The 25,232-nt window shown below is 35.5% G+C and overlaps 1 protein-coding gene and 1 long non-coding RNA gene across 9 annotated transcripts in view; one reads left to right on the top strand and one right to left on the bottom strand.

Annotated features, from left to right (window-relative positions):
• Nucleotides 1-25,232, top strand: part of PPP1R12B (protein phosphatase 1 regulatory subunit 12B) — a 243,147-nt gene that overhangs the window by 111,985 nt on the left and 105,930 nt on the right. For 6 of the 8 annotated variants that reach the window (XM_051998633.1, XM_051998634.1, XM_051998632.1 and 3 more), the window contains exons 13-14: nucleotides 2,629-2,811; nucleotides 6,346-6,528. In XM_051998633.1, coding sequence (XP_051854593.1) covers nucleotides 2,629-2,811; nucleotides 6,346-6,528 — 366 coding nt within the window. The remainder of the gene's footprint in view (nucleotides 1-2,628; nucleotides 2,812-6,345; nucleotides 6,529-25,232) is intronic. The other 2 variants (XM_051998636.1, XM_051998635.1) reach the window with 1 other exon arrangement.
• On the bottom strand, nucleotides 19,821-21,496 carry LOC127562717 (uncharacterized). Its single transcript, XR_007953801.1, has 2 exons — nucleotides 21,084-21,496; nucleotides 19,821-20,134 (listed from the first exon to the last, which is right to left on the bottom strand). It is a non-coding gene; the product is annotated as an uncharacterized LOC127562717 (long non-coding RNA).

Raw genomic sequence — 25,232 nt, 5'->3', positions numbered from 1 at the left:
AAATGCAGGATTGAGTTTTGGGGTTTTTTTGACACTTTCTTGGGATATTTTGGCTAATCTAAATGAAAAGCAATTAACATTGATTAAATCAATCTTTGTCCCAGATCTTAATTTTTCTTTGTTACCCTCTCTCCTGTGTCCTCATACCCTTTCCTCATCTCCATCTCCATCATTCACCCTCATAGAATCCTATAACAGAGATTCTGTTTATTGTCAAACCTGACCTTAAATCTAAATTTTTCATATTTCTAAAGCTTCTGGAAGAAGAGCAGCCTCATTTAAGTCTGTGCACATGGGCTTTTTTTTTTTTTAATTAAAGTAGAACTAGATCAGTTGACTATGTACTTGAGTTTTCTAAATGACTTCTTTTGTTCTGTAGCCACAGACACTTTGAGATTATAGAACCATCAAGTTTAGAGAATGCTTGTGTTTTACTTTTTCGTCTTGTTCTTATAGTTACTTTGTTTGCTATTGGTCAGTGACTGAAGAATTTTCCTGTTTTGGACATTGAGGAAGATTCCTTTTCTCTGGTTTGTCCTCTTCTCATTCTTTTTCCAGCATCTTAGAGACTTTCTCCTTCCTTTATTCATCATTCACATTTTGTACTGTAGCCATCATAGTCTGATTCATTAGCTGACTGATTGGTTGTCTCAGGCTTAGAGAGACTTTGTGTAGGTAGCTTACCAAGGCAGATCAGACCCTATTTCTATTTAATAGGAAACATCACCACTTTATATCCCACTCATTACTACTGTCTTATAGGGAATGATATGTACCACCAGCTGATGAATATTTGAACATGGCATTAGAATTATAAAATATAACATAAATAAACATAAAATAAACAGCCTCTGTAGCCTTCAGTTTTTCAGTTCTATAGATACATGCTATGAAAGAAAACACAGCTAAAAACAAGAAATTATTTTATTCTGGTACAAAATTATCTTTGATTTTCAGTTGTATATACTCAACCAGGCAGATACAGCAGGATGGAGGAGAATGAGAAAGTTGAACATATTAGAATGGTCAGGGGTTTGTTGTACCTTGTTTGACATGCTTGCTATAAGTTAGTATTTTTAATATAAAATGACAATAATGATGTTTTTTGCCTAGATAAGTGGTCTAACATTATGTGATTGGATGTTGATTTTATGAACCCAACTCTTTTAAAGAGATTAAATGGACTCCATTTGGTTTGACAGATGCACTAATTTTCTTTGGCATAGCTCTTGTGAGCAGCAGGGAGAAAGATTTTGTCAAATCAGGATGGAGAGCATACTTATTAATGAGCATTTTGAAAGAAAATATGTTCAAGATTCATCAGAAATTGAATTTTTATAGTTTCAACTTCTGAGAACTCATATGTCTTTTTTTTTTTTTTTTGGTTGTGCTCAAACTTGGCTCAAAGGTAAATAGGAAAATAGTATTCTCCCCAATTTTATAAACGAGGCCTAAAGAAATTATAATTTTTTCCAGATCACAGAGCAGTGAAGCCAGAATTATAATACTAATCTCCTGACTCTCAAGCCTATGCTATTTTCTTTTATATGATATAATTTTCAATCAGGAGTATCTATCTATCTATCTATCTATGGAGTCATGATTTAAAAGGAAAAATTAGGTCACAATTCAAGTCATCCTTGGGCTGAAGAACCTTGGGGGAAAAAAAAACCTGTAGTTTATTTCCTCTGCAATGAGGTTTGTATTCATACTACCCAGAAAAACACCTGTCTTCCCCTTTCTTTAGAGCAGGGCTTCTTAAATTTTTTCATCATCTTTTTTTGCCTGAGAAAATTTTTAGACCCTGGATATATAGGTATATAAAATGGTATACAAATCAGATATTTGCTGTTGACAGATCATCACTTTTGCAGCACAACTCTTTTGAGTCCTAACCACCTGACACAGGTCCTTCTTGTTGCCATTTGACAATAAAAACAAAGAAAAGCTAGCTTTATCTGGTGCAATGCCTCCTAGGCCTTGACTACACTCTGCATTGCTAAATCGCCCCTTCCCTGGGCCTTGGGCTTCCCTTCTCTTTATCTGCCAGTCCTTTAAAGGTCTTAGTTTACTCTCTGGAGTCTTTCCAAATTCTCTTCTTTTGTAGGGGCTTTTTGAATGCTAACTTGATTTCCTCCCAGCTCTCAGGACCTCATCATTCCTTACCCCAAGGGCCTCTATTAATATGATCATTTCCCCTTCCTTTGCTTGTCTCTGTTCGGGCTGTGCCTCTCATTTCGAGGGCCCACATTACTTCTTCTCCCCCATTATCCAGCACAGTTTCCACTTCTGTCACTTCGTTTCATAGTTTTTGCCTTGGGGTCTAATAGGATGAGTCTCTCTTTGAATACACAATTTTCTTCTTAGCCATCTCTCCCATTTCCCCACAGTCCTAACCGCACTCCTTTCTTGCTCTTTGCTGCATGGTTTCCTGTGCTCTTCAATAGCAGCTAACCTCAGTGACCAAGTGCCAGCCAAATCTGGGCCCTTCTCCATTGCCTCACCTTCTCTCTGTTAGCTTCTGTTTATGGAAAGCACACCATCTGAGTGGGGAGCTGGGGCTGGGAATTGTGTGCCCTGTGTGTCCTAAAGGGAAATGACAAAGTGACCCTGTGTGCTGTTTTGCAGTGCTTCATTTGGTAGAAGTAGTGACCCCACCAGTCCCTACATTTCAGCCAATCGCAATTCATCTCCTGCTACCTCACCCACTACCATTGGTTCATCTACCTCCCGAGGCAGCCAGTGGCAACCTGCCTCTTCCTGCCCTACATCAATCAGTGCAAATACTACTGCATCCGTTCACCATGGCAGGTAAGGTTTAATGGAGCATTAGGTTCAACAAGTTTTTGTTGTTGATACCCAGATAGAAATTGAACTTAAGCCTCAAACTTGATGAAAATTACTTACAAAGTTAGATATACTCTTAGGGTACATTGCCACGTATATAATACTCAAGATACATCTTTGTTTAACTTCATTGGATTCATCACTGGATTCTCTCTTGTCAGTTATGATTGGAATTCAAGGTTCCCTGGTGTGTGTTAAATCAAATGTTAAAATGATTTTCACACCCTATTTGCAAGGTCTAAATTTTCCCGCAGATACATAAAAGTTTGAAGACCTTTTCTTTGGTTTTTAATGGAAGATGGAATGCAAATGTAGTCAGGATGAAAAATGGTATTAGCTTCTAGGAGAAAGCCTCCTGTTTTCTATATGGGAACAGGGACTTGCTAGATAATATGTGAAAGGGGAATGTTATTATTCATTTGAAGTTTATTCCTGAGTATTCTCTTCTTGGCTTCAGGTAAGTCCAAAGGCAGCATGATAAAGATAGTTAATTGTGTGAAATATTTGTCCTATTATGACTTTTTTAAAAAGTAAATTTTTATGATAGTTTGTAATGACTGTGTATTTAAAATCAGCCGGAGTCAGGAATTCAGGTTAAGGGAAAAATCTTCAATCTTTATTGAAGTGAAGAGGTGAATAAGGATTGCGATAGCAATATGGGCAAGAAAGATTGCGATAGCAATATGGGCAGCTGCAACAGGAAGCCAGCTAACAATAGTTTTTGATTACCTTCATTTCCTAATGTATTGTTCCCTTCTTCCTTTTCTAGGGATCCTTCCCTTATTATAGAATAAAAAGGGTGGGGACAAACAATTGAACAAAACTAACCAACCCTTGGAAACACTTCGAGATCCTTAGTGTTTAGTGATCTTTAGGTCCTTCCTCTCCAAAGACAGGAAAGAGGTTAAGCAGTTACTTTTAACTAGAGCTATGATATTTATCACTTTTGTTATGGAGATGGCTTTATGTTTTAGGATAGCAGTTACTTTTTATGAGCCTATGTTTTACAAATAACTGAAAGTAAATAGGAAATGATGATAGTAGTAACTCATCATTCAGGCAATACTAAAAATGGTTCTTAGATCATAGGATGTTAGGTTGTAAGGTAATTGAACAGCCCACATATTTTGTAGTTGAGGAAATGGAGACTCACATCTAGGTGTTAGTAAGACCAGAAGATGAGACAGGATAGTACAGAGGAAAGAGCATTGCATTAGGGGCAGCAGGGTGGCACAGTGGGTAGAGGACTGGCCCTGGCGTCAGAAGGATTCATCTTCCACTCTGGACTCAAATATGTATTAGCTGGATGAACCTGGGCAAACCACTTGTCTCTGAAAAGAAAGAGCCTTGAATTTAGACTTCATAGATCTGGGTTCAAATCCTAACTATCCTCCATATTGTGTAAAGATCTTGGGCAAATCACATCTCTACTTTGGGCCTCAGTGCCTTAAAATGAGAGGGCTGTATTCTTTGACTTCTAAGATCCCTTTTGTCTCTAAATGACCAGGATCTAGGTCTTGAAGCTCCCAGTTCAGCACTTTCTTGTTTGTTTTTTTTCCTTAGTTGATCCTCACAACAACCCTTAGGAAGCAGATTTTGTTATTTTCCCCATTTTATAGTTGGGATGACATAACTAGTGAGTCTCTGAAGTTGGAGTTGAACTTGTCTTCCTAACTCAGATCCAGTTAGAGACATTTAAGATACATATTTAAATCCATTTAATATAATCCTAAGCAACATCTTTAGTTTGGGTAATTTTTAAAATCTGATTTTAAAAATTGCTATGATAATGATAAATCACAGAGAATTATAGAATCTTTGAATTAGAAGGGTCTAAAGAGTTCATCTTGTATAGCCTATGTGTTAAATAGGAATCCACCCTCTGTCTACTTGGTGACCTCTAGTGATGGGGGACTCACTTCTTAATCAAGAAATCTATTCTACTTTGGAACAGTCCTAATTTTGAGGAAGCTTTCCTCCATTTTCACCAGCAATAACTGTGAAATCACACAGTATAGAGTCTTACCCAATCAGTACCCAATCCTAAGAAAGTAAAGGTCAGGAAGAACAACTGGATCTGGTCAAATATATACAGGGGAAGAAAACAAACATTAAAAAGCAAAAAAACAACAACAAAAGCCAACCCCATGAACCCAGTGTTCTAGTTCTTGTGTACTCCTCAAGTAGGTCTTAAAACAGTATTGACTTAAATTACTTCTATTCTGACTAATACATGCCACCTGGCCTTTGTAGAAAGCTATTTGGGTGGCATCTTTCCTGTTTGAGAGTTGCTTCTTCTTGATCCCAACAGCTGCTAATGTCCTCTCCCCAAATTTTCCTTATATTTATTTTGTGTAATATGTTCTCTCCTGTGGTAGAATAAAATGCTTCAGGGTAGGGACCTTTCTAATTTTTGTCTGTGTAGCCCCAGCATCTAGCACAGTACTTAGTGAGTAGTAGTAGCATACTAAATGCTTGTTGAATAATTGAGCAGGATCTAGAGATGTAGTCAAATTTTTTAAATTTGAATTTCTTCTTGAAGCTTATTCTGCCAATGTGATATATTTGACAATGAATTTGTGATCACTTGTAAATTTTCCTCGGATTAAACTTATGGTGGATATCAGATATTTAGTAGTTTTCATGCCCCTGATTGCTTTTCTGATAAGTATATTTTTCAGTTTTGGATTTTTGTTACCCTAGCAACAAGCTGTGATATCACAAATAATAGCTTTTTGGGAGGAGAGCCTGCCTGAGCCAATCCCTTTAAGAAACAAAGATCCTGTTCTCATGCAAATTACTTTAATTATATATCTTGTAGATACAAAATCTGTAGTTAAGGTTACACATAGGATCCCATTTTGAGCCAATAATTATTGGCCCTCCCGATTTTCTTTTTTATCAGAAATATATTATGCTAATCTGCATGCAAGTCACAAAATAATTGGCTCAAATACAAAAGAGCTAGGAGAGGGAGAATTGAATATGCTAAAGATTTACTAACTATTCAGAATATTTATACATCGATAATACAAGGAGCACACCTTCATGCCTTGCTCAAGACTCCTATGAAGACTTCCTTTTCTAGGTATTGATTTGAGGGATAGATGGAGACCAAAATTGTAAGTGATTTCAGTCTTCCTTTGTGTGTGGCCAGAACCAGCTTGTGTATGCATGTTTGGGGTCCAGATGGTAGCAAGGAATCCTGCAAAATACCATTGCTCATGTCAGTCAGTATTTTGGCTGTGCTATAGCTTACGGTTTTTATCTTGGGCAAGGAATTTCATTAAATGCAGCGGGTGGAGTGGTGGATGTGCATGGGCATAGTAATAATATTCCCAAGCAGATGAGCTTTTTAAACTTAAACTTAAAAAGCTCAAAACTAAAGAGGAGCCAGAAGGGTTTTTCTGTTAAATCTGATTTTACTTTACACTCTGTCAGGGATCTATTGAGGGAGATGCCTAAGTGTTCTCTGTGTTGCATCTTCTTTCATTTCAGAACTCCTTACAAGCTCCACGCAGATCCATCTGTGGAAAAAGCTGCAGATAGTGTGTCCTCTAGTACCCCGCTGTGTGTGATCACAAATCGTCCCCCGCCTAGCACTGCCAATGGGGTTACAGCTGCCAATGTGCTCTCAACTACTGGGACAGACTCCTCCACAGAAGCCAGAGAGAGGAGGCGGTGGGTGATAATTTTTATTTACATTTATTAAATATTGCTTTAAGGCAGTTGATAAAAAAGTGGCATGTGGTATTTCTTGGCCATCCTGAGGATGATTTATATTGAATGATTTCATATAATTCAGGGTTTATCTTTGGCTTCAGGGAGGAAGAGATCTCAGAAAATGCTGTGATCTGTATGTGCCTTTATCTCATTGGTGTGATGAGTCAAAGAAATGGAAGGGGATTTTTTATCTGTTTTACTTATGAAATAACAGAAACACAGAGATGTTGTGATTTGTCAAGATCACACAGCAAACTGGGAACATATTTAAAGAAGTACATTAAAATGGAAGAATTAGAAAATAAGAACATTGTGGGAAAGTTTTGATCATTCCATTCAAAAAAGATACAGCTGGAGCAAGACATGATAGGATAGGAGATAGCAGTTTCCAAAATATGGTTTTCACTGTGATGGAATAGCAGCCCTTAAATAGATTTTAATCATTCAGAAAGAAAAAAACTTTTCATTCTGTTCTATTTTTAATTGATCTTTGAAACCATAGAGGCATGAAATAGAGAGATGTGATATGGAGATAGGAAATAGTTGTTTTCATCCTACCAGTCATTTTTTCCCATTGATAACATATTAAATGAAGAACACATGCTTGTTGTTGTCAGAGGAAAAAATATTTTAAAAGTATTGGAGCAGAATGAGGTCGAGCAAATGGGTCTCCAGATAGATCTTCATTTTTGTTAACTGAAGCAATGATTAAGGTTAAGTCAGAAAGAAATGAGACAAAGAAGAGCCTTTTTTACCTCATTTCCACCCTCCACACCCAAAAAAGGAAATGAATTAGATCTTCTAAAGACCTTAGCTTAAAAAGACCAAGGTCTCCAATTGCGTCCAGAGCCATGTCTGATCGTTCTGATCTGTATCTTACTACTGGACCCAGATGTTACCAGAGGAGAAAATCTCCCTCCTTCAAATCCAGTTGACTTTCATCACTTCCCTAATGTCGTGGTTGTCTTGAATGAAGGACAAATAATAACGTTAAATGAACAAAATGAATTTTCAAACACATTTCAGTAACCATAATTTCTTTTTGTGTATTAGTTTGCCACCAAGGAAATATTAATAAAGTAGTGTTGACTATGAAATACATATCTAAATGGTATCCTGGATATAATTTAGACACTGTTTCTAGGTGAAAAATTGTTAAATGCAATAATGATATTCCCTTACAAGGATAAAACTCCCAGGTGGAATCTCTCCTTCCATTTCAAAAACTTTACTATGCTGAGAGAGAATTAACATTATGGTGTTAACTTTATCATTGTGCATATTTTGGAAAAGAGGGAGGAGTTAGAAAATTCATCATATGTGAAGAATCTACTTATATTAGTCAGCAAGTAATTATATGTTTACATATTATATTTATAATCATTGATACAGAACCAAAGCCTGATTATCTCAGTCTTCCAAAATTTGAAATTCTTTTTTTAATATAGTAGTTTATTTTCTAAATACATATAAAGATAGTTTTCAACATTAATTTTTGTAAGACTTTGTCTTCCAGATTTTCTTCATCCCTCCCTTACCTCTCCCCGTCCCTAAAGTAGCAAGCAATCAGATTTGTTAAATATGTGTAATTCTTTTAAACATTTTCATATTTATCATGTGTTGCAAAAAAAAAAAAAAAAATCAGACCAAAAGGGAGAAAAAAAAAACCATGAGAAAGAAAATAAAACAACAAATAAGAAAGGTGAAAATACTGTGCCTTGATCCACATTCAGTCTCCATACTTCTCTTTCTGGATGTGGATGGCATTTTCCATCCTGAGTATTGGAATTGCCTTGAATTATTGCATTGTTAAGAAGAACCAAATCCATCAAATTAATCATCACATAATCTTGTTACTGTGTATATTGTTTTCTTGGTTCTGGTCATTTCATACAGCATCAGTTCATGTAAGTCTTTCTACGCTTTTCTAAAATCAGTTTGTCCCTCATTTCTTACAGAGAAATAATACTTCAGTATATTCACATACCATAACTTATTCAGCCATTCCCTAATGTTGGGCATCCACTCAATTTCCAGTTCCTTGCCTCTACAAAAAGGGCTGTTGTAAAATCCAGACTAGCTCCCTGGAGGGCCTCAGGGTCAGTCAGAGTCAGGACAAATCACAGTCCTTGGTCTTTAGGGGGAGAAGTGAAGGAGGCAAGCAGGCTGGCTTGTGGCTTGCCAAAGATGTAAACTGGATTCTGAAATTTGGAGTCTCCAGCTTCTTTCCTCCTTGTTCTACTGCCAAGTGACTCTCACTTCTCTCCCTCCACCCTCCAATCCTTGCCTACGATTCTTTCACCACCAAACATTCAGCAAGCACCAATGGTGAGGAGAGCCATGATCCAAATATATTCTAATAGAGCCATTGTCTGACATCAAATAGGTGGCCTTAAGTGCTCTCTTGTCTGATTCAGAGTTTCAGCTCTCTACAGGCTATTACAAATATTTTTGTACATGTGGGTCCTTTTCAATCTTTTATGATCTCTTTGGGGTACAGACTCAGTGGTGATAATAGTGGATCAAAGGGTATGCACAATTTGATAGTCCTTTGGGTATAGTTCTAAATTGCTCCTCAAAATGGTTGGATCAGTTCACAAATCCACCAACAATGTGTTAATGTCCCAGTTTCCCCACATCTCCTCCAATATTTATCATTATCTTTTCCTGTCATCTTAGCTATTCTGAGAGATATTAAGTGGTACCTCAGAGTTGTCTTAATTTGTATTTCTCTAATCAGTAGTGATTTAGAGCATTTTTTCATGGCTTTAATTTCTTCACCTAAAAATTGTTTATATTCTTAGATCATTTATCAATTGGGAATGACTTTTATTCTTATTAATTTGAGTCAGTTCTCTATACAGAACTGAACTGAACTTTTTAAAACTGAACTCAGAACTGAAATTTTACTGGAGAAGATAACAAATGCATACCTAAAGGTGTATAAAATATATTCAAGGGAATTTGGCAGGGGATGAAGAGAAGAGGAACTAGAAGCTAACAAAGATCAGGAAGGGCCTCCTTATCATCATCAACAAGCATTTGTTAAGTGTCTGCTATGTCAAGTTCTGTACTAAGTACTGGGAATACATAAGAAGGAAAAGAAAATGATCCCTGACCTCAAGAAACTCGTGTTCTTGTCTGGGAAATAATATGTGGAAAAAAAAAATGTAAATAGAAGAGAAATACCCTGTAAAGGGAAGGAAATCTCAGACAAGAGGTACTAACCATTGAAAGGAAATGTCCATATCAGAAAAGGCCTCTTATGGGAGGTGAGATTTGAGTTGTCAGGAGACAGAGTCCAGTGGAAGATGGATTAGAAAGGAGGAAAATTTAAAGTAGGGACATCAGTTGGAAAACTTTTGTAGTCCAAGTGAGAGATAGTAAGGGCCTGAGCTAGGATGATGGCTATATAAATAAAGATGATTGGAAGAGATGTGCAAACAGAAACAGTTTGACAATTAGCATGAGTCAAAGAAATGAGTCTGGGTGACCAAGGTTCTGAATCTGGGTAACCAGAAGGATAATGGAAGTAGGAAAATTTGTAATAAGGATCAGTTCAATTTTGGAATTAACAGGTTTAGGGAATATAGGACAACCAGTTTGTCCTATTTTTAATAGCTATTTCACTATGGAAGATTGATACTAAGGAAACAGAGTAAGGTTACATTGGGATGATAATTAATCTTATGGAAGCTGACAAAGTCATCAAATGAGATAATGTAGAGGGAAAAAACCAGTAATAGTCCAAGACAGAGCCTTGAGATCACACTCAATTAGAGTGTGATACAGGTGATGATCCAAAAAAGGAGAATGAGAAAGAATGATCAGACAGTAGTAGAAGAAACAGGAAAAAAATAATATGATAAAATTAGAAACAAGAAAATATCCAAGAAAAGAGAGTATTTAAGAAAGTTGTCAGGTGCTCCAGAGGTCAAACAGAATGAGGATGGAAGAAGACGTTCATCACATTTGGCAGTTAAATTATGATCGATGACTTTGGGGAGAGCAGATTCTAGCTTTCTGAAGATCTTCAGTTGAACAATGAGATTGGAAGCAAGTTTTCAGAGGGTTAAGAATTGATTGCATAGAAGTAGGAAGATACTGCTTTTTCTAAGATTTTGGCTATCACAGGATGGGTGGGGATGCTAGAATCAATAAAGACCTAAACATATTTGTAAGCCAGCAGAGAAGGAATAAGTAGATAAGAATTAAAAATTAGAGAGTGGGTATTGTGGGGGTAGTTTATTGGTGAAGACAGGTGAGAGTGAGATCAAGGGGCAGTATAAAGGTATTGGTCTTGGAGAAGAGAAGGAATTACTTCTTCAACAAGGTTTGTAATAAAAAAAGAGAGAATAGCAAATGATATCTGGGGTTTGAAATGTAGAGAAGTGAAGAAGAGGAAGTTCACAGGGAATGGCTCTATTTTCTCATTAAAGCATGAACTTAGTTCCTTATCTGAGAGGCAGTGATGTAATAATGTAGGAAATTTGAGAGTCGACAAAGTTTGGAATAGCAAATTGTGGAGAAGACGCTAGAGAATCAAGAGAGAATGAAATAACTTTCTTGTGAGGTCTCTTAGAAATTAGAAAATGTAAAATGGCACTGGACCTATGTAGCAAGATTCTAGAGCAAAACAATAAGAGGGGAAGAAGTAAAATTGTGTGAGTTATCTAGGTTTGGATTTGGCCAACATGAATGGAGATAGGATAAGGGAATCAAGAGTAGAGGATAGTATAATATTGAACTGATTAACTATAGAGTTGAAATTGGATAGGGTGGAAAGTTGAGATTAAGTCATTTTAAAGAATAAATAAGACCATTTTCTGCTTTTGGGGAAATTAGTAGTCTAAGACTAACATTAATTCAAGTACACATATATGGGATGTAGAGATATTAGTATAAGAACATTAAACCAAAGCATGAATGGTTTGTAATTATATATAGAGAGAAAGCATATATTAAAAGAGCAGGAATGTGGATTTAGCATGTAACACCTCTGATGGGCTATATGCTATGTAGGGTGCTCCATATCAGAGATGGGAATAATAGAGACAGATAACTGGAAAATCTTCTTGATGTGATCTTTCACCCTCAAGGAGTTTATAGTCTAGTTAGAGCACATAGAAATCATCTTTTAAAAGATGAAAGTAAAGTGACATTTATTACTGAAAATTACATTACTGTAAATTATTACAGTATATAGATTAGTTATGTCCTCAAAAAATATAGAACCATATGTGAATAGAGTTGATTAAGTATCTTCCAAAAGGATTTTGATTTGCAATTTTATCTTTTAAAAATATTTTATTGATCCTTTTTAAATATTTCATCACTTCCCAACAACTCTCTTTGCTCCAAAAGAAGACTGCCCTTATAATAAAGAGAAGAAACTTCCTTTATAATAAAGTTAAACTAACAGTTAAAACAAGTAAATACAGTGATTATATCTGATAATTTCATATGTATATTCTTCCACCTTTTTAATGCATTGCATTTTAGAAGGAAGGTATGACATTTTATCTTAGATTGAAAAGGACAGGTGGAAGATTTCTCTTGTTATCTGAAAAAGCCAGATTGATTTTTTTTTATACCAAAAAAAGTCCCAAAACTTCATGAAAGTTTTAGGATTTTTTTGGTATAAAAAAAAAATCAATCGCTGGGGAAGTTAGGGGTAAGGAAATGTTCCAGGTGTAAGACTTGGAGTTGCAAAAGAATGAGTACAAGGAAGAAACTTTGAATAGAACTTGGAATTTGAAAATGAGAAAACTGGATAGACTCTCATTTGATGTAATTGAGTCACCATTTCTATCATCCTTAGCCTCCTCTTCTTCCTTTTCACAAAAACCTTTGTCTAGTATCTTATTTCATGTAGTTCTGAGTTAGATGCTATATACTCAGTAGGCACTCATATTTTAAAGTCTATAGGACGTGCTGATATGGAAAAACATGTAAAAGACAGATGTGCAGATACACACATGGACAATCATATATGTATGTAAATATGTAGAAAACGTTCTTTGGAATAGAATAGACACATTAAACTGATTTGAATAATGATAATATTAGCCAACACAATAGTACTAAGGATCTGAGTAACATTATTCCTAAGACCATTATGCTAAATGGATCAAAATGTAGCTTACATGTAGAATACTGCAAGTATAATATGTCTTGAGAAGGCCTGCTTTCTTGGGAATAAAAAACCCCATAATCATAAAACATTTTGTTATGGCTGTTAGTAAGATGAAGCCAATTCATTTTCTCTTTTCACCCAAACAAGAATTTTCCCTCCCCCCACACAAATCAAATGTTTTGCAAGCAAACTGTTCTCTCTAACAGCATGTGCTAGTGCTTAATTCTTTCCTTGAATTGCAGCATTCCCTGTAATCAGCCTTTTGTTGCACTATAAAAGGACACATCTCAGCGCCTGCTGGGAACTAGTGCAGAAGTACATTCTATTTTCAAAATATCTGATTTGAAGCTCATGATGATTGGAGAAATGGGCCTTTAAAACTGGCTTTTGAAAGGCTGTTGCTCTAGGAAGGGCAACATATATGGTCAGTGGAAGCAATTCCCTTAGTAATTAGCTTTAATTGTAATTAGTGTAATTTGCTCTTTCAGGAGGGAGACTATTATATTTCCTAAATATCAGGCTTTATTAGAGAAGTCTGTCATTTTCACCAGGAATGAATTAGAATTTTGGATCAGAGAGGGGGTCTGAATCTATGTGAATATAAATCATTCACCTACATTCATACTGGTGAGACATTTCATTTTGCTGTCTACTGGGACTATTGTTCAAAAATATTAGATGACTTTTTTGTTTCTTCAGTGCCCATGAAGATATCAGGTTAAACCAAATAAATCAACTGATTTCAAGTCTCATGGGAATCCAGATAGTTTATTATGTTGAATAGACAGTATAATTCAGAGTAAAACTCTTGAAATACTTCTATTTTTTTTAATGAGAGATACTACCTTGGATTAGGAAGCATTTAAAATGTTTTTCATATTTATCCATATCTTTTGTTTGTGGTAAAGAGGGGTAAGAGTTGTTCTCCCTAATTTTTAGATATGAGAAAATGAGATCATGACACAAGGGAAATTACATATTCAAAATCTCCCAGTGAGTGAGTGGAAGACTGAGGACTAAATAACAGTCTCTACATTGAATTATTGAACAATTTCTTCTTTTGGATGTAGTTAATGTTAAATTCAGAAGGTCAGTTTGAGTAGTGGGACTGCCTGTTATTCTTAGTTTATAACCCAGGAGAAGACAAATTTTCTCTTTGAATGAGCCTTGGATCTTTGCTCTAGTGGCAAATTTCATAGTTCTTGTGGACATTAGGAAAAAAAAAACTAGTGGATTCATTTGATTATAAAGGAATTGATTTGGCTAACTGATAGCAGGTTGGAAATGGAAAATAGGAAACATTTGGAAGATAAGCCTATATGGATATCAAGTCTGAACAGCAGCTGTCACAGTGGTATAGTGGTCTGGTTCATTTTCCAAAGCCTGAAGTTTTCCTTAGCAACAATCTATAAACAAGTCCCTAGCTAATATTAGAGTCCTCTAACAGCATTTGAATTCTCTTGCTCTGTTTTTCCACTCTCTGTCCCTCGTCTTCTACTCTTGTGTATACCCTCACCTCTTCTTCTGCTTCCATTTTCCTCATTTCTCCTTCTCTCTTCTTCCTATTCCTTAATTTTCTCTCTCCTTTTTTTCTCTCTCCTCCTTTCTCCCTTCCTTTCCTTTTTTTCTTCTCCTTTCTCCTACTTCTTTGCCTCTCTGTGGTGAGCATTCTTTTACTCATGTTGTATTTTATTTTTTCTACTAGAGGGCAAGGACTTTTAATTTTTCTTGGTATTCCCTAGCCATGACTTTTATATGGTAAACACATTGAATTGAAGTTCAATTCTATGCTGAAATTATGTTGAGTACTGTTGGTGGTAGGCTCATAAGACATGAATGGGTGAGATGGTTCGTTTCTTTTGACTTTTATTGGCATCCTGGCAGCCTCATATTGTATGTGTGTTACTATTGCCAAGTCAGAATCCAATCAGTGACTCTAAGATGGACACAGTATGAATATAACTTCAATCAATGCCAATGTTTTCTAATGGAGTTAAGTGGAAAAACAACCAAATTCTAATTCTAGCATGCCTTGATTTTCCCGAAGAGTACAATTACTCCTAATGTGAAACTGATGAAACCGTTATTTTGGTTGCTAGAAAAATTTAGTTGCAAAAGTTTTTTTTATATCTTTACTTCCCAGAATGACTTCTCTTGTAACAAATGTTGTTAGAAATCGAATTACATTATTAAGTTATGACCAATGGAACAAACCTTTTGATATCATAGGATCATTGGATCCTAGGTGGAATTATCTAATACAGTTTATATATGAGAAAACTGACATCAAGATAAATTATGTGACTTTCCTGAAGTTGTCTAGATAGTAAACCAAATTGAAATTCAGTCAGAATCTTCTCTCTCCAACCCCAACCAATGCCCTTGCCACTATAGTGTAGTCTCATTCAAGTTTATAACAAAGCTTTTATTCAAGACACATTAGTTAAATTGTAAAGAATCATATGTTAGGTGCTAAGGGAGATACAAAGTTAAAATATCATCATATTCTACTGTAGTGATTGATATAAATAGATAGCTGTAATACAAATAATATGTGAATGCATTGCAAAGGTGCAGAATAAAAAACTGTGTGAAGACTAAGTAAAGTTGGTTATCAACCTGTTGGTTTAGGGAAAGTTTTATTGACATTTTTAAAGGATAAATAGGAAATTCACAATTGACAGGAAAGGGAAAAGGGACAATATTCCAGATCTAGCAAATGTGTGCAAATATATGGAAACAGGAAAGTATAGGATATATTTAGCAAGTAGTGTATAGTAGTTTATTTGGAGCTTAGAATAATTGGAGGGGAAGAAAATGAAAAAAAGGCTAAAAAGGTAGAGTGGTCCAGATTGTACATAGTCTTGAATGCCTGATTGTTTTTTTATTTTTATTTTTTTATTTTTACCAAGAAGGCAGCAAGATCATCGAAGCTCTTTCAGTAGAATAGTACATGTCCAGGTTGCTATAGTAAGGAAGATTCATTTGCCAGTAGTACATCTCTTACAAAAGAGTGTTTTGTTTGTCTTTGTATCTCCGCCTTCCCCGCCTTCCCCAATCTTAGCATGGTGCCTGCTATTTGGTAGGCATTCTATAAATGTTTGTTGGTTGACTGATAAGACATGGTAACTGTTTAGATTTAAGATATAAATGAAAAGTTACAGTTTACATGAAAGTTTTATTTTGGGGGGGACTTGCCATTGGCAGAAATGATGAAATCAGAGAAAGAGCATTTTTCCAGGGAAAGAGAATAAATTTGGCCATGGAAATCTGGTACATTGAAAAGAAATTTTTTATACAAAAGTTTAATGATAATATTGAACCATCTTTTCTCTCTGTTACCATGGAACATACAATCTGAGGGGCCAGGCATCCATCCATGTCACAATGAAGAATTGAAATGTATGGTTTATGTGTTTCCTCTAAATATGTAATAGTTTAAAGGTGGATGGGGAAGACTTTTATCTCTCTCACTGTCCTGTACACTCTCTGACCCTTAGAAGGGATATGACTGTGTGTAGTGTAAAAAGGGTGAAAGAGATGGGAGATGGATGGATGCTGGATATAAGACTGAGGAGAGAGCTTAGATGGAGTGAGAGGTATCTGGTATGATGAAAAAAGAACTAGATTTGAAGTCAGAGAACTTAGTTCAAATCCCATCTTTGCTGCTTACTATTTTATGATCTTGAACATAACATCTTTGAGCCAATTTCTTTATCTTAAAAATTAAGAGTTTATGGATGAGATAGAGATTTGGGTTTAGATGACATCCAAGATCCCTTCTAACACTGAATACTGTGATCACTATGGACAGCAGTAGACATATTTTCCATCATTGCCACTTTGGAAGTTTCCAAATTACTTGTATAATATTGAATCAAGTTTCCATTTCTGTGCTTTGAAAGAAGAAAAAAAAACCCAAGCTGTTATCTCCTTTAGTATAAATGACAACTCAGAATCTTCTGGAAGCTAAAGAACAGCAGGAATCAGCAGGCTGAATGAATATGCTCTTCAAGGGATGTATCACTGTATATAGAATTTTTGTTTTGTTTTGTTATCTCACATTTGCACCTGTTTTGAAAAAGATAAGGAGAATAATGTTTCTTGTTTCTGAATATTATGTTATCCACCAAATAATTATGACTTCCTAGAAAAAATATGCACTAACTTTTCTTTAATTTGTAATTGTTTATTATTGTTATGTTTAAACATCTAGCATTTTTTTAATTACTCTTTCCCTGCTACTGTAACTATTTCCTCTTAATCAAGCAATCAAAAAAAAAAAAAATCTGAAAACTCCCTCAATATATTTCTACATAGTCTTGTAAAACATTAGCCATGTTTAAAAATGTCTCTTTTTTTCTGTATTTTAACTTCATTTCTCTTTTGGAAAGTGAGTAGTGTGCTTCATCTTCATTCTTTTGGAATTATGGTTTATTTTTGCATTGATCAGAGTTCTAGTTTTTCAAAGTTTGTTTTCTCTATAAATGTTGATGTATAAATTGTTTGCTTAGTTGGAAAAGTTCACTTAGACATCATCCATAAAGGTCTTCCCAATTTCACCTGAAATTGTCCATTTCATTATTTCTTATGGCATAAAAAAACTTCGTTACCTTCATCTACTACATTTGTTTAGCCATTCTGTCATTGGAAGATATCTCTTTGATTTCCAATTTCTGTTTACCACAAAAAGAACTGCTAATCATATTTTTGCATATATAAATCATTTCTTAATATTTTAACTTATATAAATTTTATAAATATTTTGTGCCTACATATGCTTCAATTTGTATTCCTTTAATTATTAATTATTTAGAACATCATTTCATAATTGTTCCTTGATAATTTTCTTCATATTTCTTAATAATTTATTTATTAAGCATTAAATTAAATCTTAGTTTTATATATTTGAATTAATTCCTTATCTATCTTAAAAAGGAAAATCTGTATCAGAGAAAATTGTTATGAAAATTTTCCCCCAGTTAACCTATTTCCCTTTTTATTTTCATTATATTAGATTTATGTAAAACTTTCAGTTTTATATAATCAAAATTGTCTCTTTTATCTTATATGATCTCCTCTGAAAATAAATTCTTTTCCCTATCCATGCCCTAAAAATACCTTGCCCTTCCAGTTTATTTATAATAATCTTTTTATATCTAGGTCATATATTCATTTGGTACTTATTTTGGTATGAAGTTTTGGTCTAAAACTAAACCTGCCATATCTTTGTTTTTCTAAGAGTCTTTTGTGTTCGGGTCTTTGCGTTTATCAAAACTCTACTACTACTATGATTACCTCTATATGTTGTGAACTTAATCTGTCCTCTTGGTCAACCTCTTTATTTGTCTGTCTGTCTGTCTATCTATCTATCTATCTAAACAAAATCAAATCCTTTTAAGGATTATTGGGTTTGGGGGTTTGTTTTTTTGGTACAGTTTGAAATTTGGTGCTGATATACTCCCTGTTTTTTTTTTTTTTTTTTTTTTTTAATCATTGACATTTTTGACCTTTTGTTCTGCCATATAAAATTAATTACTTTTTAAGGATTTATAAAATATTCTTTTGAAAGTTTTGTACAATATTGAATTAGTAGAATAACTTATGTAAGGTTGGTATACCTATGAGGAATTAATGTTTTTATAGTTTTTTGTAGTTATTTTGAATGGAATTTCTCTTTCTAGTTCTTTTTGCTGGAGTGTATGTATGTGTGTGAATGCTGGTAATTTTTGTATTTTTATCTTATTTCTTGCAACTTTGCTGAAGTTTTGTGACTCTAAGATTTTCAAAATATACATTATTTCACCTGCAAAAAGCAGAGGTTTGGTTTTTTCTTTGTGTTTTTCTCTTAATTTCTTTGTCTTGTCTTATTGTTATAGCTAGCATTTCAAGTACCGTTAAATAGTAGTGATGATCATAGGTATCCTTGCTTTATTTCTGATCTTATTGGAAAGTCTTTTCTGCATTACATATAATGTTTACTTTTGAGTTTAAGTAAAAAAGTATTCACTATGTTAAATAATAGTTCATTTATTCCTATGATTATTTAGAGTTTATAAAAGTGATTGTTGGATTCTGTCAAAAGCTTTTTTCTATCGATTGATATAATCTTGTAGTTTTTATTATTTGTATTATTAACATGATTTATTACATCTAAAGTCTTCCTTATGTTGAACCAACCCTATGTTTCTGATCTAAACTCAATCTGATCAGTGTATAATTTTTCTAATGCATCATTGTTTTAATGGGTAAATGCCCTTTGAGGATATTAATAGGTACATTTCTTTATATGGTTTGTCTTTCTGTTTAGATGTCAAAACTGTGTTACATTGTAGAAAGAAATTGGAACACTCTTGCCTTATTATTGCAGTAGTATTCACATTTAACGTTCCATGAATGTTTGATAGAATTCACATCTGGTCCTGAAGTTTTTTTCCTTCTCTCCTTCCTCCTCCCCCCCCCTCCCCATACTGGGTTATTAAAGTATCCTACTTTAGCTTTCCTTTCAAGACAAAAATATTTTTATTTATGTCTTTTGGTTTGTACCACTTTTTTTTTGGACTATATTTCTTCTCTTCTTCATGCTCTTCCTCCCAGAACCTAGTGGTTAAACTATTTAAATGTTCAAAATGTATTAAGGCATTAAAAATAATTTAGGAAAATGAACCAGTGTATCAGATAGTATAGGGCAATATTAACACCCAAAGTATCTCATCTCTTCAACAAAGGATGGAAAGTAAATATTCTATTTTTCTCCAGAGTGAGCTATTATAATGAAATGGCATTCATTTTCATTTTATTGTTTTTTCTAATTACATTTCATAATTATTGTATTTGTTGTTTTTCTGTTTTTGTTTTTTTCACTTGGTATCAGTTTATTTAAGGCTTTCCATGCTTTTCTGAATTCGTCATCTTCCTTGTTTCCTGTGGTTCAGTCACAATTTGTTTAGTCATTCCCTAATCAATTACCACTTTATTTCTATCTTTTTGCTACACCCACAGAAACTTCAGTGCTTCAGTGAGTATTTTGGTGTATATGGTATCCTAGATTTTCAGTACAATCTGCTGCTCACAGCTGGTTCATTTAAAAATAACATATTGGGACCAAGAGTGCTAGATGTTACTACCATCCTTTATTTCAGGTTATTTCACAAACCACACATAGGAACTGTAGAGATTTTGTTTCAGAAATAAAATTAATAACGAGTGCCATTTTCACAGTGTTTTCAAGTTCACAAAGCATTGTGCATTCGTAATCTCATTTGACTCTCACCCCAAAGCTCTGATGTAGGTACTACAGATGGTTATTCTCTCCGTTTTATGGATGAGGAAAATGAGGCTCAAAGAGGTCAGATTTCTTGTCCACAGTCAGTCATATAGCTAGGAACATCAGGGATAGTATTTGAAGGTGGCCTAAGTTTTTCCTTCCTGTAATTTAGAATAACTGGTTTTTAGCGACAATTAATAGTTTATGTTCGGATCCAGAAATGAAATTTTTGTAAGAGTGAAAGCATAAATGTCACTCATGGACAGCTACCTTCTGATACTTTCCATCTCAGTGACAAAATGTTTCCAAGAATGTAAACACTTTGTAATCTACATGGAGCTATAATTAGCAAATTCAGTATGGGAACAGCTGACCTTGACAGAGAGGTTTGGTTTGAGCAAGATTTCTCCTTCTGTTTACTCTGCAGTGCCCCTAAGACGTATTTCATAGTTTAAAAACACCATAATACTGGCTGTTATTCCCTATTGAACAGTTTTAGCAAAAGTGCCCTGGAATACCTAAAACTCAGGTTATTGAGGGTTAAATGATCAGGACTCATGACTTTGAAACAAACCAAAAAAAAAAAGTAATATTCAATAAAAAAAATTAAATGAAAATTTTAGAGGGCACAAAAATCTCTATTTCTCTTAAAAGAAAAACGTGCCACTTCAGAAAGAGAGAAGCCTTGCAATTTTATTTGGAAATTTGTCTTCCATTGTCCACTACACATGAACTCAGAAGGGAGAGGGAATCCTCTCCTCAGAGGTGGGGCCCCTCTGCTAGCTCCTTCCCCAGTTTCCTGGGCACTTCAGAGTAAAGTGAGCAGTTATCTAACACCTAGTACTCAAAGCTTTTATCAGCTATGTTTTTATAGCTAATCTACTTTTAGATAAAGTTGATCCTTTTTTCAGAGCTATGACTGTGGGAGGGCCCCAAATGTTTTTTTTTCCTCTTCCTTCCTTTTCTTCCAGCTGACTTTTCCATGTTGAGTAGAGAAACTACCAGTGTCTTCATCAGAAAGAGAGGGCTAAGTATTTTGCTAGGGAGAGGGCAAAGGCAGGTGTGGGGTACCCTGACTATTGGGAGATGGACTTTCTGGAAATCACCTACCTGGGTACGTTATAAGATACATCAGGGCAGACAGAAGTTCTCTGAGATACATTGAGGTAGAGATTGGAGCCCACACTCATTTGAGCCAGTTCTCTCCCAGTGCTGGTTCTGTAGAAAGCAAAGAAGTGTGGATTTGTCTGAAGGGGGTTGACCTATTGTATGCTAGGCAGGTGTCCAGGAAACTGCTGCCCTGGCTGGCACATCAGCCCCTTCTGAGCTCAGAAGCTCCTTAGGATAAGCCAGTTGCTCAGGTATGCTGAAAGTCTGAACAGCCGGACAAGGGAAGGCAATAATTTCAGGTAAAGCTCCTTTAAAGTAAAGATTCCCTAACTAATTATTACTTCAGATGCATGTTCTTTTAGCCTTTCCCTTTTGTGATAGTTTGGTGGGAGGATTGTTCTATTCAGGGGAAGAAATCAGGGCAAAAAAAAAATGCCCCAAATGAAAAGTTTTAAGCTTTTCTGATAGTTTTCAGCCTTAAAGTAGGACAGCTGACCACTTAAGTGATATCTATTAAGTCCATGGTACTGATTCTTCTCAGTATCTCTTTTTATGGGAACAACCATGGGTGTATGGGTGGGGGGGCAGGGGGGGAGGGAGGAGGATTGGTGGAGAGGTAGAGTGCTTTTGGCTTAATATTTGCGTAAGAAATTGTACATTGAAGTAAAGATATCTTCAGAACTGAGTCAGAGCTGTTTTGCTACTATCCCAGTGGAGTTTGGTTGTATTTTTTTGGAAAGAAATGTTATTTTGAATGTATGATGGAAAGTTTTAAAATGGCACCTTCTGATCAAAGCCAGATATACTGGGCAAGTCAGCTGTGAAGATTCAGGAGAATCCTGCTGATGACTGGCAACGTGGACAAGCTGTGCAATAGAGTGTCGCAGATCCAGAGCCAGCAGGACTCTCAGAGACCATTTAGCTGGACCCCTTTATTTTTTAGATGAAGTTAAGTGAGTGTCAGAGGTGGAAACTGGACTTCAGAGCCATTCTCCTCCTTTCCACGTTGCTCATGTTGAACCTCTTGTGCCCATAAGATGGCAGCAGAAGCACGCCAGAGCCTTTTGGGACACTTCTCATCTTTAGAGCTGCAGGCTGCGGGCTCTGCCTGGCTGCTGTGAGGTGGATTATCCCATCTAGAGAATAACAGTGTGACCAGAAAGTCCCTGAGGCTGCTCCTGTGTGTGAGGTTGGGGCTGGAGCCGGAGAGAGTCAGATAAAAATGAAGAGTAAAAGATGTGTATAGGGGTGATGGTGGTAGGAGGTTGGGGAGAAGTAAAGGGGACTTAGCTGAGCTACTTTTGCAGCCTCTGCCCTGGAAATTTGTTTGCAAAGGTAGATCCAGAGATTAAAGGCTTTGATATTTTCTTTGGAGGAGATAGAACACCTTTTAAGATGGGCACTTTGGGACTATAGAAGCTAAATTTCTGAAAATTTCTTATTTTCTGTGTTTTAATTTTTTTTCAATATGAGTTTTTGTGAGCCAACTTAGTTATGTCACCTGGAGCAAAGCTTTATAGATATGTAATGAGTAGAGGAAGCTGGGGCTCAGTGGGATGTACCCTTACTCTGAAGCAGACCAGTTTTATTCAGAGAGTTTTCATGAAAATGGCCTTAGTGGCTAAAGCCTCTCCTTAAAACTCCTAAGCACAGTGATTTTTATTTCTCCTTTGTAGGCATAATATTATACTCAGTCAGTGTGTGTGGATTGATTAGGTTCTTTGTTATAAACACTAAATTGTCCTTTATCTTTTTCTGCCTCCCAGATATCCCAGGGAAATACTGACTTAGCTTTAATCTAACATGCTTTTTTGAACAGAGAAACTGACAGCTTAGAGAATCTAAGGGAATATACATTAGTAAAGGACGACAAGAACAGATGAAGAGATAAGGACAACTGAGTACTTAGCTAGTGGTGCTGATGGCTTGTCCTCTTAGAATCTCATTCTCACCACTATATCAGAGAAACTACCGTGTGATAAGCTGTACAGGGAATATGGACACAAACTCAAAAGGAGTTACAGTTCTTTGATATCCAAATAACATTCAGTGATACCTTAACAACTGTCTGAGAGCAAAGCTCCTCTAATAATGAAATTAAGTGTTTTTTAAAAGCACATAATATCCAGAAAGCAGAACAACCAGTCCAGCAACTACTGGGTCAAAACAAAAACACCCCAGCACACGCTGTCCCTAACAAGTAGAAAGTAAAAAGGGTCTGCCAAAGGAAATCTGTGAAGCTTGAAGATGGATTTTGTCATTAGGTTCCTTTTCTCTGTGTCCATTTACCTCTTTTGGTGACTTCTCACTTTGGGTATAAGACTCTTATTTACCACAGTAGAAGATTTGTTTCCAGTCAAGGGCGTTCTGAGGCAGTAGTTTTCCTGAAATATTAGGAATCCTGTTCTTAAGGTTAGTCCTCAAGATGAGGCTCTATTGGGTCCTGAGGTGTGTGAGTTATGGGGAGAGTGAGAAAAAAGAGTCACAGCCTCTGATCTTTGGCCCCTACCATTGGTAAGAAGTCTTTGGAATAGAAAAGATTGCCCCTCTAGTTGAAAAATCTGACACCCATGACATAGCACAAGGCCTTTCTTTTGCTTTCTCTGTTAACCTCACCTCCCCCTTTTATATTCACAGTTCATTCTTTTCAGGATATTTGACTTAGTTTATATTTTATTTTTTTTTATACTCTTACAGTAGCTGGGTAGCTCAATGGATAGAATACTGCACTGGGAATTAGGCACTTAACAACTGTGTGACTTGGGGCAAGTCATATAATTTTTTTCTGCTGGGGTTTCCTCACTTGTAAAATGAGAGTGATATCTATATGTAGAACTTCAAAGACCGCTTTATGGATTTCTCTTATGCATGAGTTGGCCTAGGTGACTATTGGGATCCTTTAAGCTCTCAAATTCTTTTTCCCTGGATTGAAAAGATCCTCTTAAGAAGAGGAATTTTCCATTGCTCAAGATAGCCCATTCTGTGGCTTGAGATAGTGGCTTTAGGGAGTCTTAAAAATCTTCTTTAAATGTTATATGTGTTTTTAAGGTTCAGTATTCTTTATATAGAGCTGAAAAATTTAGAGAACACATACAAAAGTTTTCTAAGAATTTAAACTGGTTTCATTATAGTTAATATCATCATCATAACTAACATTTACATAGCACTTTTAAGGTTACAAAGTACTTTATAAATATTAGGTGATCCTCAAAACAACTTTGGAAGGTAGATGCTATTATTATCCCCAATTTACACATAAGAAACTGAGGCAAACAGGTTAAGTCATTTGCTGAGGGTCACACAGCTAGTAAGTGTGAGGCCATCTTTGAACTCAGACCTTTAGTCTCCAGGTACAGCACTCTTTTCACTGCTTCAGCACCTGTTATTACGAATTATTATTAATAGAAATAGGCTCAATACAGTGATCCAAGAGGGATTCTTGATGAAAAAAAATGCTAAACCTTCAGAGAGAGGAGGAATGAACTCTTGAGTGCAAAATGAAGTATATATTTTTCCATTTCTTTATTTTGCTTTTTTTCTTCTTTTGAAAAGTGGTTAATATAGAAATATGTTTTGCTTGACTTCATATGTATAAGGAGCATTGCATGTATTTCTTGCCTTTTCAGTTGATGGGAGAGAAGGAGAAAAATGATAATTAAAAATAATTTTTAAAAATTAAATTAAAAAAAAAAAAGAAAAAGAAAGCTCGTTTCACATTTGAACAGTTCTACCTTTAGGAATGTGAAAGCCAAAATTTTTCTTGACATCAAGGCTAAGACTGTCTCTCTCTGATTTTCACCTATTATTGTTGATTTTGCCCTCTGGAGCAAAGCAAAACAAGTCTAATCCCTGCTTTAGATGCCCACTTTTCATATATTTAAAGACAGGAACATGTCTCCCCAAATCTTCTTTTCTCTAAGCTGAAATGCTCACTTCCTTCAAAGGCTTCTCTCATTTCAAAGACTCAAGACCCCTCACATCCTGGCAATCCTCCTCTGGAAATTCCCCAGCTTTTCAAGGACATTCTTGAGTAGTAGTGCCCAGAACTAAACACTACTCCAGATGACATCAGATGAGGGCAGAGTCCAGAGGAACTATCATATGCTTCCCCCTAGAAATTCTGTCTGCTGTCACATTATTTGTTTTGGC

The sequence above is a fragment of the Antechinus flavipes genome, chromosome 4 (genome assembly GCF_016432865.1).
Source record: "Antechinus flavipes isolate AdamAnt ecotype Samford, QLD, Australia chromosome 4, AdamAnt_v2, whole genome shotgun sequence".
Taxonomy (NCBI): Eukaryota; Metazoa; Chordata; class Mammalia; order Dasyuromorphia; family Dasyuridae; genus Antechinus; species Antechinus flavipes.
Note: the sequence above shows the minus strand (reverse complement) of the source record. Positions and strands in the feature narration are given on the sequence as shown.